The 15,218-nt window shown below is 35.4% G+C and overlaps 1 protein-coding gene across 4 annotated transcripts in view; it reads right to left on the reverse strand.

Moving 5' to 3' along the window:
* Klhl13 (kelch like family member 13) overlaps positions 1-15,218 on the reverse strand; it is a 112,797-nt gene that overhangs the window by 13,880 nt on the left and 83,699 nt on the right. For all 4 annotated transcript variants that reach the window (XM_032889964.1, XM_032889961.1, XM_032889963.1 and 1 more), the window contains 2 exons: positions 12,644-12,776; positions 11,891-12,087 (listed from right to left, as the gene is read on the reverse strand). In XM_032889964.1, the coding sequence (XP_032745855.1) occupies positions 11,891-12,087; positions 12,644-12,776 (330 nt within the window). The remainder of the gene's footprint in view (positions 1-11,890; positions 12,088-12,643; positions 12,777-15,218) is intronic.

Below are 15,218 nucleotides of genomic sequence, written 5' to 3' on the forward strand. Positions count from 1 at the left end.
TCGGTAGCATTAATTTCCTTAGTTATTCTGCTAGTACTAACACACGCTAGAACGAGCTAGAATTGAAATGAGCCCAGAATAATGTTCCCAGCACAAATTTAAATATGCCTTAAAGTGGAAAGCAAACAAAGGGGAGAAGTGATTCAAGTGGCCCTTCCTTCCTCAGCAGGATCTCTTTGCAGTGTTCTAATAACTGATGGGTCAACATGAAAAACAGGAAAATACCATAAAACAAGCCCACCACACAAATACTTCCATGTGTGTATGCAACACAAAGACAGGAAAAAGGCTCAAATGTGTGTGTTTCTTAACTTTCATCACAGCGCATTAACAATGTGTAACATAAAATTCATCAGCGCGTTGTTAGCCTCAGAACCGTAATGCTAAGGCGTGTGTTATATGGTTAAGAGAAAAGTGGATAATCCTTCTGTTGAGGTTTCACTTGAAAGATGAAATGAAAGGCTAGAGATGTAGCTCACAGGTAGGCTGTTTGCCTGGCATGGAGAAAGTCATTAGTTCCACCCCCAGTACTGAAAACAAAAGCTAGAAGCATTACTCCTTTGCATTAAATAACAACCCAGTTAGATATTAATAACTGTAAAACTATAAGATTAGCTGACAAATACTTTTTAGAGATATTTCTCAAAAAGAATTTGTACTTTTTTCTGTTATTTGTTCTAGTTCACTTTAATAACTTGTTTCTAATTAATTAAAATCTGTTGGTACTCAAGTTTCATACATCTACACAGTTCATATTGATAACTCGCCCCAACCTCTTTATCTTCTTGTTAACCCCTGTCCACTCCTGTTTTTCTCTCCACATATCTTTTGTTGCTCATGGGTTTAACCAAGGTCTGGGTTTTAACCAGGGTCTTCTGTGTGAGCATGGGTTTTGAGCTATCCATTTGAGCCTGAAGGGCTCAGCAGAGAGTAGAGAACTGATGGCAATGTTTTCCCTAAGAAAACTGATCTGTTTACTATAAAAAGGTCATCAAAATGACTCATTGCTTACTTAATTGGTAGCTGTATATTTAAAACACCTAAAATATACTAGCAAAAAATAAGGAAAATAAAGTCTGGTTCTCTAGAACTGCATAGTTTAACAATGTACCAATACCTTTGATTTTTAATATTAAATGTATTTTAATCCTATTTTTGAAGCAGAATGATTTGTCAAAAATCCTTCAGTTCCATTGAATAGAGTAATAATCAATATTTGATTACACAGATGGTGCTAGGTGGAAGGCATTATTGTTTAGGGTGATGAATCTGCTTTCCAAGGCAAGTAAAAAAGTGAAGGTAATTTGTACTTTTGGAAATATTTACTAGTCGGGATTAGCAAATATTTAGGATAGCACAAAATTCTCAAAGATGATCATTTTTCATTACTGATATAATTACTATCAAAATCAACAAGGGATGGGCACTTAAGATGCTAAAAAGAGACCACCAGCTGTTACAAATTATTTAGTTACAAATTAAATCTAAATTTATACCATGTGGTGGGTGTGATGGTATATGCCTGTGATCCTAGCATGCGAGAAGCAGAAGTAGGCTGCTCAGAAACTCATGGCCCAGCCTGAGCTACAAACTGAGATCCCCATCCCCTGAGCTACACCGATGAAATGAAAACACTGAAATGGAAACAAAGTAGCCCAACAATGGAGATTTACAAAATAAGCTACATAAATGGTTAGCTGAGCCTGGTGTCCTGGTGCACAAGTATAATCCTACTTGTGTACCCAGGGAGTAGGAGTAGGATTGCCTAAAGTACCTCGGTGTGACTTTAACCAAGCAAGTAAAAGATTTGTACAATAAGAACTTCAAGACACTGAAGAAAGAAATTGAAGAAGTCCTCAGAAGATGGAAAGATCTCCCATGCTCATGGATTGGCAGGATTAATATAGTAAAAATGGCCATTTTACCAAAAGCGATCTACAGATTCAATGCAATCCCCATCAAAATACCAATCCAATTCTTCAAAGAGTTAGACAGAACAATTTGCAAATTCATCTGGAATAACAAAAAACCCAGGATAGCTAAAACTATCCTCAACAATAAAAGGACTTCAGGGGGAATCACTACCCCTGAACTCAAGCAGTATTACAGAGCAATAGTGATAAAAACTGCATGGTATTGGTACAGAGACAGACAGATAGACCAATGGAACAGAATTGAAGACCAGAAATGAACCCACACACCTATGGGCACTTGATTTTTGACAAAGGAGCCAAACCATCCAATGGAAAAAAGATAGCATTTTCAGCAAATGGTGCTGGTTCAACTGGAGGTCAACATGTAAAGAATGCAGATCGATCCATGCTTATCACCCTGTACAAAGCTTAAGTCCAAGTGGATCAAGGACCTCCACATCAAACCAGACACACTCAAACTAATAGAAGAAAAAACTAGGAAGCATCTGGAACACATGGGCACTGGAAAAAATTTCCTGAACAAAACACCAATGGCTTATGCTCTAAGATCAAGAATCGACAAATGGGATCTCATAAAACAACAAAGCTTCTGTAAGGCAAAGGACACTGTGGTTAGGACAAAACGGCAACCAACAGATTGGGAAAAGATCTTTACCAATCCTACAACAGATAGAGGCCTTATATCCAAAATATACAAAGAACTCAAGAAGTTAGACCAAGAGGGAGACAAATAACCCTATTAAAAATGGGGTTCAGAGCTAAACAAAGAATTCACAGCTGAGGAATGCCGAATGGCTGAGAAACACCTAAAGAAATGTTCAACATCTTTAGTCATCAGGGAAATGCAAATCAAAACAACCCTGAGATTTCACCTCACACCAGTGAGAATGGCTAAGATCAAAAACTCAGGTGACAGCAAATGCTGGCGAGGATGTGGAGAAAGAGGAACACTCCTCCATTGTTGTTGGGGTTGCAGACTGATACAACCATTCTGGAAATCAGTCTAGAGGTTCCTCAGAAAATTGGACATTGAACTGCCTGAGGATCCAGCTATACCTCTCTTGGGCATATACCCAAAAGATGCCCCAACATATAAAAAAGTCACGTACTCCACTATGTTCATCGTAGCCTTATTTATAATAGCCAGAAGCTGGAAAGAACCCAGATGCCCTTCAACAGAGGAATGGATACAGAAAATGTGGTACATCTACACAATGGAATATTACTCAGCTACCAAAAACAATGACTTTATGAAATTCGTAGGCAAATGGTCGGAACTGGAAAATATCATCCTGAGTGAGGTAACCCAATCACAGAAAGACACACATGGTATGCACTCATTGATAAGTGGCTATTAGCCCAAATGCTTGAATTATCCTAGATGCCTAGAACAAATGAAACTCAAGACGGATGATCAAAATGTGAATGCTTCACTCCTTCTTTAAAAGGGGAACAAGAATACCCTTGGCAGGGAAGAGAGAGGCAAATATTAAAACAGAGACTGAAGGAACACCCATTCAGAGCCTGCCCCACATGTGGCCCATACATATACAGCCACCCAATTAGACAAGATGGATGAAGCAAAGAAGTACAGGCTGACAGGAACTGGATGTAGATCTCTCCTGAGAGACACAGCCAGAATACAGCAAATACAGAGGCAATGCCAGCAGCAAACCACTGAACTGAGAATAGGACCCCAGTTGAAGGAATCAGAGAAAGAACTGAAGAGCTTGAAGGGGCTCGAGACCCCATATGTACAACAATGCCAAGCAACCAGAGCTTCCAGGACTAAGCCACTACCTAAAGACTATACATGGACTGACCCTGGACTCTGACCTCATAGCTAACAAAGAATATCCTAGTAAGAGCACCAGTGGAAGGGAAGCCCTGGGTCCTGCTAATACTGAACCCCCAGTGAACTAGACTGTTGGGGGAGGGGCGGCAATGGGGGGGGAGGATGGGAGGGAACACCCATAGGAAGGGGAGGGGGGGGGGCTTCTGCCCGGAAACCGGAAAGGGAATAACATAAAATGTATATAAGAAATACTCAAGTTAATAAAAAAAAAAAAAAAAAAAAAAAAAAAAAAAGGAGTAGGATTGCCATGAGTTTGAGGCCAGCCTGGGGTGGAGGGAGAAATTTTCCCAAAAACTGATGACGATGTTTATAATGGTGATGATGACAATAACGAAACAGGATTAGCACATTTTATTCTCTTCCACCACCCGCCCCTGTCTTCAATAATGTCTAATCAGATAAACATTACTAATTCGTCAGGAGAGAAAAAACTACCACTAAGGGGCATTTGGAGAATAATTTCTAGATATCAGTAACCCATATACGTAGATGCAAAGGACTTGGACAGAATAACTAACTACTCAATACAAATAACTCCTACCTTTAAAATGACGCTAGAGAGGTTTTGATAACCTTCTGACCTGTCATCTTCTTTATAAGTGACTATTTTCTATACACTCTGTACAACAGGCACTACACTATAGGCCTACAAGCAACGTTAAGACCTATTAAACTCAGTATTACAAATGCAGTAATATTTTCTGTTAGGACAGAAAATTACTAGAACCTTATTAGTTATAAATGGAACACAGGGGAAGTGTGTATTGGGAAATTAATTTTCATCAAATATTTGTAGAATATAGGGATAAAAGTTGAAGTCTCAAAGAACAATTGACAATATAAACAGATTAAAGCTGATGGCAAACAGAAAATAATTTTAACACAGTTCAGGACTACTTTATTCTTGTTCATTCTGACTTACTTCTCATTCCAAATTCCTAGTAATGTGTCAGATAGTTGATCTCTAGATGTTTGTATCAGGTAGTATTTTAAAAATGGATACAGGCATTACCATGTAATGTAATTTACACATGATAGATGACCTTACACTTTCAATGATACTTAAAATAAGAAGTCTTCAAGTAGAAATAATTCTAAATTTATCCCAATTTATTGAATTCCATCTGAAAGTCTGGCCAGAATTTCCCAAGTAATTACATATGAGAACAGATTTACAATAGAAGTGAGGCCTGATAGTATTACTTCATTTAAAAGGGCTGCATGTACTCTGGCTTCTCTTTAGATCATATAAGTCTTTCATATTTTAAAAAGACTGAACAACAAAACGAAAGAAAATTCCTAACACACAACATCTAGGCCCTTCTAAATGGTTCTTCAAATTTTTACTTTTATTTCCTTGACATTTATTATTATATTATTTTCTTAATTCAAATCTTCAAGCCATTCTAAAAACAGTTCTTCACACACTATAATTTTGCTACTTTGTGTTCTCACTAACATGTTAGTCCTTGTGGCTGCTGCAGATTCAAATGATTTTTGGCTGCACCCAAACGCCTTCCTTAATGTAATTTAACGATTCAATGGCACATTTGATTAGACATCTGTGGTGCTGTTTTGTTAAAGGAATAGTGTTATATTCAAAGAGATCCTGGTACAGATTAAACAAACGAATGCTTGCTTTTATACTTTCAAGGAAAAAAGTAGAGACTTAAAAAAAAATCTGAAAATTTCAACTATCGCTCAACCACACAATAGAAATAATACACCTCCTCAGTGAGAAATCGCTCCACACACTTAGAGATAAAGTAATCTCTTTACTAAAGTAAGCTCCTGGTTGACTGTGGCTAATGTCCAAATTGATGCCCAAAAGATTTCACTGGATGCTAAACCCCTTAGGCTTATGCATTTTATATCTGCTACTGTCATTCTTAAATGTCTTTTTGGGTTCCAACCCCAGGTTGCACTCGAACAACTAGAGACAAGATACTCTAAGTCTGGCCATTTAGGCAGATATACACTACAAGAATTTCAATATTGCCAGAATTATTTTAAGTATCCCAGTGTTGTTCTTTTTCAAATAACTGTTACTGGGGAAATCATCTTACTCACCAGGCAGAATTGTATTTTCCTGGTAAGAGAAAAAAAAGGGTTACTGGCAGACCTGGACTTACTGAATCATGGTTTACCTAATGCTGCCTGCCTGCCCCGGGTGCCTGGTAGAGGTATATCTTTCTAATGGCTAGTTTTATGTAGGTGCTATCTCTTTTGTAATGAAAATCAAAGCCTAGTGGCTGATCAAAACTTATCAATTTAGATGAGTAAACATTTAAATCCCTGCATCCTAAATTGTATAAACGTCTAACATGCTTGGTAAGCATGCTACTTATCTTTGGGGTGTTTTGGAGACAGTGCTCCCATAGCTAAATTCCACTTGTGTGACTTAATGTTTCCTGAGCAAATCTATTAGTAGCCCTTTATAATACTAATTCTATCACTTCAGTTTCTTCTACATCATCCACACCACACATTAAATTCTACTTAGTGCTTTCTAGTTTGTCCAAAACCCAGCCCAAAGATGAGTTCAACCAACTTGAAAAATCGAAGCATATGCAATCAAGCAAGTAAATATTGGAGCAGAAGATGTAGCACGAATTTCTAGCCAGAATTCCTGCATAGGCACAGGACACATTAGAAGACAAAAGTTAAAGAACCTTTGGATAAGATCAAAGAGATAATTAAAATGTATATAAAACAACTAAAGGGCAAATCCAATTATAGACAAATGATCTAAAGATGTAAAAATGATGGATAAATATATCAAGCAATTTTCATCATTCTCAGGTGGGATCAGCTGGGATCAATAAATATATCAAACACTATTAAACATTTTTAGCCATTAGAGGAATGCAAGTTAAATGGTTATAGGCCCAAGAGAAATCTAAATCAAGATACTCTAAAGAGTTATTTATGTCTCTCAATGTATCAGACTATTGAAACAACAGAATCCCCCAATAAAAATTTCTCCACAAATCTCATTTGACTGTTGAAGACTTGTGGCTAGATCTAGCTTTGGGCACAAGATGTGACCCCAAGTTCAATAACAAAACTACCTTACCCTACTCAGGATAGCAAACAGGAAAACAAAGGACAACAAGTGTTGGCAAGGATGGGGCTCGGATGAGGACAGGAACTCAAATAGTCCCAATTCTCCAGAAGTCACTGTAGATACTCTTCAAAAACTAAAGATGGAAGTTTTTTTTAAAGACCCAACTATAGCACTCCCTGGTACATACCAAAGGCAATCTATGTTACATACCACAGAAATGAATGTTAATCCATTTGTACTATTCAGAGTAGCCATGATAGAGAATCAACAGATGAACAGATAAAGAAAGCAATGAAACTGTCATTTGCAGGAAAATGAATGATACTGGAGAATATTGTGCAAAGTGAAACAAGTCAAAGAAATACAAATATTCGTTTCCTATTATATGTAGAAGGTGAAACTGAAAAGTATTGTACTTAATATGCATATATAAAGAAAAGAAAATTATTTATCTTGTAGTATATATTCTTAACATTTGTGTTCTCTCTCTCTATATATATGTATATATATATATATATATATATATATATATTCCTGTGAATTCCAAGTATCCTATTCAGCAACCTAGTATTAAATGGGTTTATACTATAGACAAGCTTATTATTATTATTCTTCATAATAATTAACTTTACAGAGAAAACAAGTTTTTCAAACTAAAAAAAAATTAAATGAATGAAAATCTTGATCTAAGTCCATTTGTAATTTGAGGAATGGCTACAAAATATTGTAGTGATATGATGCCATAGGGACAAAGAACTAATTACTTTTTTTATTCAAAAGACTTGTGCTGTGTGTGTTTTACAGAAATGTGTGTGTGTTACATGGATGTATATATATGTACTGTATACATGCCTAGTTCCTGCCGAGGTCAGAAGAGATCCCCTGGAATGGTAGTTATATTGGTTGTTAACTGTCATGTAGGTGCTGAGATTCAAACCTGAGGCATCTGGAAGAGCAGCTGGGGCTCTTAACAAGTAAGCCATTTCTCCAGCCCTTTACTTTTAAGTTTTAGTGATAAAAATAAAGACAGCTTATTAAAGAAGAGAAAGGGAGTGTGCGAGAAGCCTGGGACAGGAGGTAGCCTCAAAAGCCCTAATGTAATATCTTTAAAGTATGTGATTAAAAACAAGGCAATTTCCCTTTACCTTCCCAACATATAAAGATAGTTTTTTAACTTTATACATAATTTTATCTATTCTGATTTATGGGCTTAATCATCAGTAGTTTATGTTCATTTCAGTGTTCTCTTTCCTATAACAACAAAGAAAATGATACAGCAATAACAAAATTGCCAGATCCCATAAAATATAATACTAATTATAACCCTAAGACAAAAGCAATAATCTTAAAGGATGATGAAATTAGACAGAAGGTTGATTTTCTTCTATTGAGCCTCAGGCTCTGTTACACAAAGGTGGATTCTAACTAACATAAAAGTGAGTTCGTTCTATTTAAAGCTATCATTCAAAACTGCTACATAAATTCTTTCTGGATCCCACTTTGCCAATTCACATTTTCCTAGCCACCATCCTTTATTCACACATAATTAAGAATTAAAAGCAAAAAAAAAAAAAAAAAAAAGAGAAGAAAAAAGAAAAAAAAGAAGAATTAAAAGCAATGTTTTCAAAGTTCCAACTTGATTAGTGCTTCAGTTATTTGAGCTATAATCTCAATGCTTCATTAAAAACATGAAGCCCCTGAGATCTCTCAGACACTGGATCACCAACCAGGCAGCATACACTAGGTGAGATGCGGCCCCCAACACATATACAGCAGAGGACTCCTGGGTCTGGGTTCAGTCAGAGAAGATGCACCTAACCCTCAGGAGACTGGAGACCCCAGGAAGTTTAGAGGTCTGGTGGGGTAGGTGAGGTGGGAATATCCTTGTGGAGACTGGGAGCACGGTATGAGGAAGAGGTAAGGGATGTGGCATGGACCTGGACAGGAATACATTCTGGGGTGTAAAAATAAATAAATTAAAAACATGAAGTCTATTTCTGCCAAAACATTTTGACTCAGCCCTCAGTTTTTAAAACATAGGATCATCTTAATAAGAAATTACCCAAAATAGTTTCGCTCCGCAAAAAAAACCCTCCTATGTGAAATAGTCATAGTATCTTGAAACTTGAAGTTCTAAGTAGAAAAGTTCCCCAGGAATATTGTATTTCACTTTCACTTGCTGAGAAGGGAGAAATAGTTTAAAGCTAAATAGTGGCTCAACTAAGAAATAAAATGGACCAGAAAAAAAAATAAAGATCCTGGGACTAACAATCCTCCCGTTTTCTAAAACATAGTTCAAAAAACATGAGAGAGGAGATTCCCACCATAAAAGCACACAGACACATTGCAGTAAGCAAGAGAAATTATCAACAAAGTAGGTTGGTCAGAAAAATTTGCATCTACTAGAAGTTCACAGGCAAGGAAATCTGAAAAGTAGCTGGAGAACAAATTGTAGCACAAGTAAATAGTAATCTGAAGCCTCCTCAGTACATAGAGGGCAGCTTGTCTGCTAAAGCTATTAAGAATGAATAACATAGTCTTGAAAAGAATATTAACTGTTCATGATAATGAAGGTTACGAGCCTTAGTTACAGCAAGTATTTCAAATGCATTAAGGAAATAACTTCTGAATGATTGCAAATGTTCAAATATATAAAATCACTCCCTCTCTAAATAAAACTGTTTTTAAATAGTTATCTTGAAAATTTCCTCTGTACTAGTCTTATAGGAAAATACTAACATTAAATATAGTCAGGTGTGGTGGTTCCTGCTTTTAATCCCAGCACTTAGGAGGCAGAGGTAGATCTCTGTTGCATGTGAGGATAGCCTAGCCTGGTCTAAACTGAGTCTTAGAAGTCAGCCAGGGATACATAGTGAGATCCTGTCTCAAAAATGTATGTACATATAAAATATATACACATTATCTCTCTGTGTCTCTGTCTCTCTCTCACATACACATATATATTTATATACTTTTAGTCTGTCTTGTCTGTTTCTCTCTCTTACACACACACACATGCACACATACACACACACACACACACTAAATTTGCCATCTTCTTTCAGTAATTGAACAAAATAGCTGAAGTTATAAACACGAACCTTTTGTTATATAATAGGTCAATATGCTTATTTTTCACTACTATCTCTGCAGAAATCATAGTACTTTCCCTAGTTGGTTCTGAAGTGCGTATGTATTGCTAAGCTTAGTGGCAAGTGATGTAAAAGGGTCTGGAACATAAGATGTAAGGGCTACTACAAAATTAATCCTTGAACTTGTGACATTATGAAAATACATTCAATACAATCCCAGTTTACTTGAAGCTGTCTCATGGTGTTAATAACAAGAAGTTAGGAGAAAATAGTTAATAGTATGGGATTTGCAAAATCAGATTAAAATGAAATTTAGTACACAAATTCAATAATGTTGGCAAACGTCCCATGAGAGGTTAATAAACTTCATTTAGACTATTCCGTAGTAATGACACGTCAATAATATACTTCCATATTGTCATAAAACCTTTAAAATAGCAATCAACTTAAAATTTTACAAGTAATTATGATAGTCATTTCAGTACTCTAAAATGGTAAGAAATGTATTAAAAATGGTTCAATAGTATAATTAAATGAGCATTGCAGACTTACAGAAAGTTTCTCATATTTAAAATGTTCTTTTAATATGCTTAAATTTTTATTATAATTTGAATGCACACATATATTACTTATATAAGTTTACTTGTACATTGTAATGTTTATATATGTATATGTATGCTGTGTAATAATTAGAGTAATTATTATGATCTTAACTATTCATAATTTCTTCATTGTACCAAGATTTAACATACTTTTATAACTATTTTGAAATATATGAAACATTAGAAATAGTCACTGTGCTGTGCTATACTAGAATACCAGAATACTCCTATGTAGCTCTATTTCTGTACCTACTAACAAGTTTCTCCATAAACCTCCTCTAACTCTACATTCTCTGCAGTCTGGTAACCACTATTTTCCTCATATGAGTGTGAACACATTTTTCTATGTGTGACTAATTTCATTCAATATAATATACCCCAAGCTTATACTTGTTAACTATAAATGATAGTAATGCATTCTTTTCATCATTCCATTGTGTACTTATATCACATCTTCATTATTGATTAACTTATTGATAAGAGGCATCTTATTAATAAAGAAATTAGGTAAATGTTTTCCCAAAATTTAGTAGTTTAAAGAAGAGTTAATGTTCAAAAGCCTTAAGACACCAAGGAGCAAATTACCAATATTAAAGGTGACAGTATAGGAGAATATATTATCTATCAAATAATGAACTAGAAAATAGACAACATTTCACTATCGCTATAATTTTAATCACAAAAGCAGGCTCCAGGAACTATAGAAATCTTGTTGTCCCTGTATAAGCCAGAGATTATTTAGTTTAGAGTTTCCTGAACTAAAATTAAGGGTCTTGACTAAAATAAAACAATATCTGCAGGAACAGAGAAACTGTTTTGCAGTTCATTGATTAGTTGATAAAGAGCTAACCACTCTTCAGGGTGATATATCCTAAGGACTAAAGATTCTTGTCTTTGCAAGTTTGCACTTAACTGCTAGTTATTAAGATCGCATCCCCATATTCAAAGAAGAAAAAAATGCTGAGCTTGTTTAAACAGAATTCTAGAAGCTCAAATTACTTTTCTATGTAATTCTATAAAAGAAGTCTACTGTATAAAATTAAGGAAAGTGTATAAAATCAATTAAACAAATCTAAGTATATATAAATTATTTAACAAGCTAAGGTATATACATTTATCAAATGTTATTAGTATTCCACATCATTTGACTACAGGAAATGGTTTTGTTGAATCATTCCACTTTATAAAATTCACTGGTTTTATTTTCCATTTACTTCTATACCTCATGTTATACAACATCTTTTTCTGATGATGAGTATTACATATCTATATAACTGAGCCGTTCTCTAATTCTACATGAGCATGTCTCACAAGAAAAATAAAACATAAAAACATCTTACCCCAGATATGAGAAATACTTTGCAGAAGTCTAAAACCGGCAGAATCTGAAGAAAGCTGGCAGCTTCCAGTGTATCTTGAAGGGTGTCCATGTTGAGAGAAAGCTTTGCAGTATAGATGAAGTCAATAATTTTCCTTAGACCCACTCTGCTCACGCCATGAAGCTTAATGCACATTAACTCTTGTTCTTTCATTCCACCTTAAATGAAAAGAAAATCAATTAAATGAAGGTGGATAATTAAGGTCAAACTCTATTCTGCTGGTAATTAGATGCAGCAAAATCAAGGGAAAGTCTTATTCCACGTAAGCATCCATTCTGCAGTTTTGCTTTTGTACCTTTTTACAGTTAAAAGGTCACTTGAGGAAATCCTATCTGTACTAACGGAGATCATATATAATACAAGTACTTTCAAATGTTCTGTCATTTCACATCTTTTGATGGATTAAAGACCATATTATAGGAGCACAGAATCTATGATAGTCCATTCAGAGATTTTTTAAAAAGGCTATGAAGTAGAACAGATGGTAGAAAACATGATTCAAACAGTATACACACAATCACATAGATTAGTGAACTTTTCTTTTGAAAGTGTTTTTTTAGAAGGACCAAGAGTAAAATATTGGATTTTGAGTTAGCAATTATATAGGTATAGTATATATTGTATATGTATTATGTATTAGATATATACATACATACACATAGATGTCTTCTAATTTATTAATGTGGGAACACAGAGTAACAGAAGGCAACCTACCGGTGAACATAGCTTTGAAGTAGTCACTAGCAGAGGCCATCATGACTCGGTGCACAGGGTAGGCATCATCTGTATCACCTGGCATCAGTGTCACGTCACAAAGCAATCCATCAAGCCGAAGCTGGTCAAATCCCTGTAACAAGCATATGAGTTGAGTAAGGAATCAAGGAGAAAATGCTTACACCCCTGCGTGCTAAACTTATGCTTACGAGCTCATACATCTCTGGTATTTTGAAAAGAGTCAAGGGAGTTCTCAGAAGGAATAAAAACTGCTTTGTTTAAATATCTATAGAATTTACTGCATAAAAAATAGAGTACTAAGGCAATTTACATCAAGAACAAACAGGGTAAGTATGTGAAATTTATTGAGACATCTATTTGCCCTAATTGGAGAAAAAAAGATGACCATTTACTTGTTTTTCCCATACATGAACAAAAATCTTTGACCTTCCAAAATTGCTTTCCATACTAACACGGATAGCACTGCTGTGGGGCTTTAATAGATTATTTTGCATTTTGATGACTTTTTTCACCTTGAGACAGAAAGGGAGAGGGTATTTATCTGTATCAAGTGCTAGAGACTGGGGTTCATTTTATTATCTGAATTGTTTACTCTCTCAGAGAATTAAAGCTTGTACTTTAAATATTCCAATACTCAGCTTACTGCTGCTGCTGTTTGGCCAATTATCTTTCAAGTCAAAGATTTAATTATCTTTGATAAAAGGAATGTAGGGAGTCCCAACAGGAGGCTTAATTGTCTCCAAAGGCTTAAAGGATTAGCATAGAATGGACAGGCTAGCCCCTACAGTGGAGAGGAAGGACAGGTCCCAGTGAGAAGAGTACCTGTTGATTAACTCCTTCAGCTGGCCTAAAACCAGGGTAGATGTCTCTACTCCCTGTCTCTACTCATAGGAGAATGAAATGCTTTCATTACAATGGACAGCTTCCTCAATGTATGTGTATCACTCAACATGTTTTATGAGATCAATTATATAAATTATTAAAAATAATGAACAGAGTCATAACAAGCTGCTAAAAGGGAATCATAAAGAAGTAGATAATGAAGCAAAAAGGAAGAATGTGGCAGACCCAATCCATACTTTCAAAGAAATGTTTCATTGTAAAACAAAACAGGGGTGATAGAAAGTGATGTAAACTAGTTTCTAAGATTATAATAAGTGAACATAGTAAGAACAGATATAAAGGATTTCTTGATCTCAAAACTTCAAATAAAGTCATGTGTCACAGATTTAAGAAAGAATTTAAGAATCAAAAGGTATAATTTACTAAGAAGGCAATTCTGGAAATATTGATTCTATCCATAGGTATATAATACAAATCACAATCTATACATCCAATTATAATTTTAAAATTACTTTTGAAAGTAAATATGTGGCTTAATAGAATTAAAACTTCAGAGAGATTATCTGAACCAACCATTGCTCCTCTTGGGAGAGAAAAATATTCACGAATTATACATATACTTTAGGATAGACATATATATTTGTGTTTCTCCACAAATGAATCGCATATTTTGTTCACAATCACAAAACTTTTCATAAATACCCCTTTCCTTTGCCAATATAAACACTCTTAAACCCTACTTCTGCAATTCATACTTTGCCTCTCATATTCAGAAATGCAGATATAAAAGAATAGCAATGCATTTGGCCAAAGCAATGTCCACCTGGAGAAATTGTTCTCATTCTTAAGACAAGAACTGACCCTTACTAATGAATTAAGGAGTAAAATGTGCATTAAGTCCAAGGCGCAGGCCTTTAAAATTCAGTTAAGTATCCATAAGCACTGAATAAGCACATTGCTGTGGTGTTAAGAGTGTTTGTCACTCAGTGGATAAGAAGCCCAGCCAGGGCAGTTTGGGGACCAGTGCCTTTGAATTCACCAGGGTTTTCGCAAATCCTTGGTCAAAATGTTCAAGTTAGGATAGCCCTACTTCATTCAAACGCAATCAAATAGTACTTTAACCATGTAAGCATGGTGGGGAGAACACTAGCTTTGTGTCATATTAGCCAGGAACTAGAAACCTAGCTTTTCTCAAGAAAGAATTAGAATGTGTTTAAAGTGCTTGCTTGTGAAAGAATTGTAAAGGTTGAAAATTAGAAGAAAAAAATTGAATTAAGCCAGTGTTTAATATTGTGGAGATTTCATGGGTGCACCTTCTGTCCCTTTAAGATAGAAGACACTATCTTGAAGCAGACATCTAGGTCCTGTAGCTCATACAACCTTCCCTCTTTTGTGATTTCCCCTGAGCCTTTGATGTAGGGGTGGTCTTACAACTGAATCAATTGGGGGTTGGCATGCCACAATCTCTCCTCTGCATTTTATCACAGTTGTCTCATAATCTTTTCCTCTGATGAACTTTAGAAAAGATCGTAGAGATCATGCACAAAGTGTACACTTTCATTACAAAAATTTCTCCTCACCAACTTTGTACTCGTTCCTTTTACATAATTTCTATAAACATATGTTCCCCACACCTCTACACATAAAGAGTTCGGTTTTACAGGCATTGCTTAGGCTATAGTTAACTTTTAAGGGTGTCCTCAAAATTGCT

This window comes from Rattus rattus, chromosome X (assembly GCF_011064425.1).
Source record: "Rattus rattus isolate New Zealand chromosome X, Rrattus_CSIRO_v1, whole genome shotgun sequence".
Lineage (NCBI taxonomy): Eukaryota > Metazoa > Chordata > Mammalia > Rodentia > Muridae > Rattus > Rattus rattus.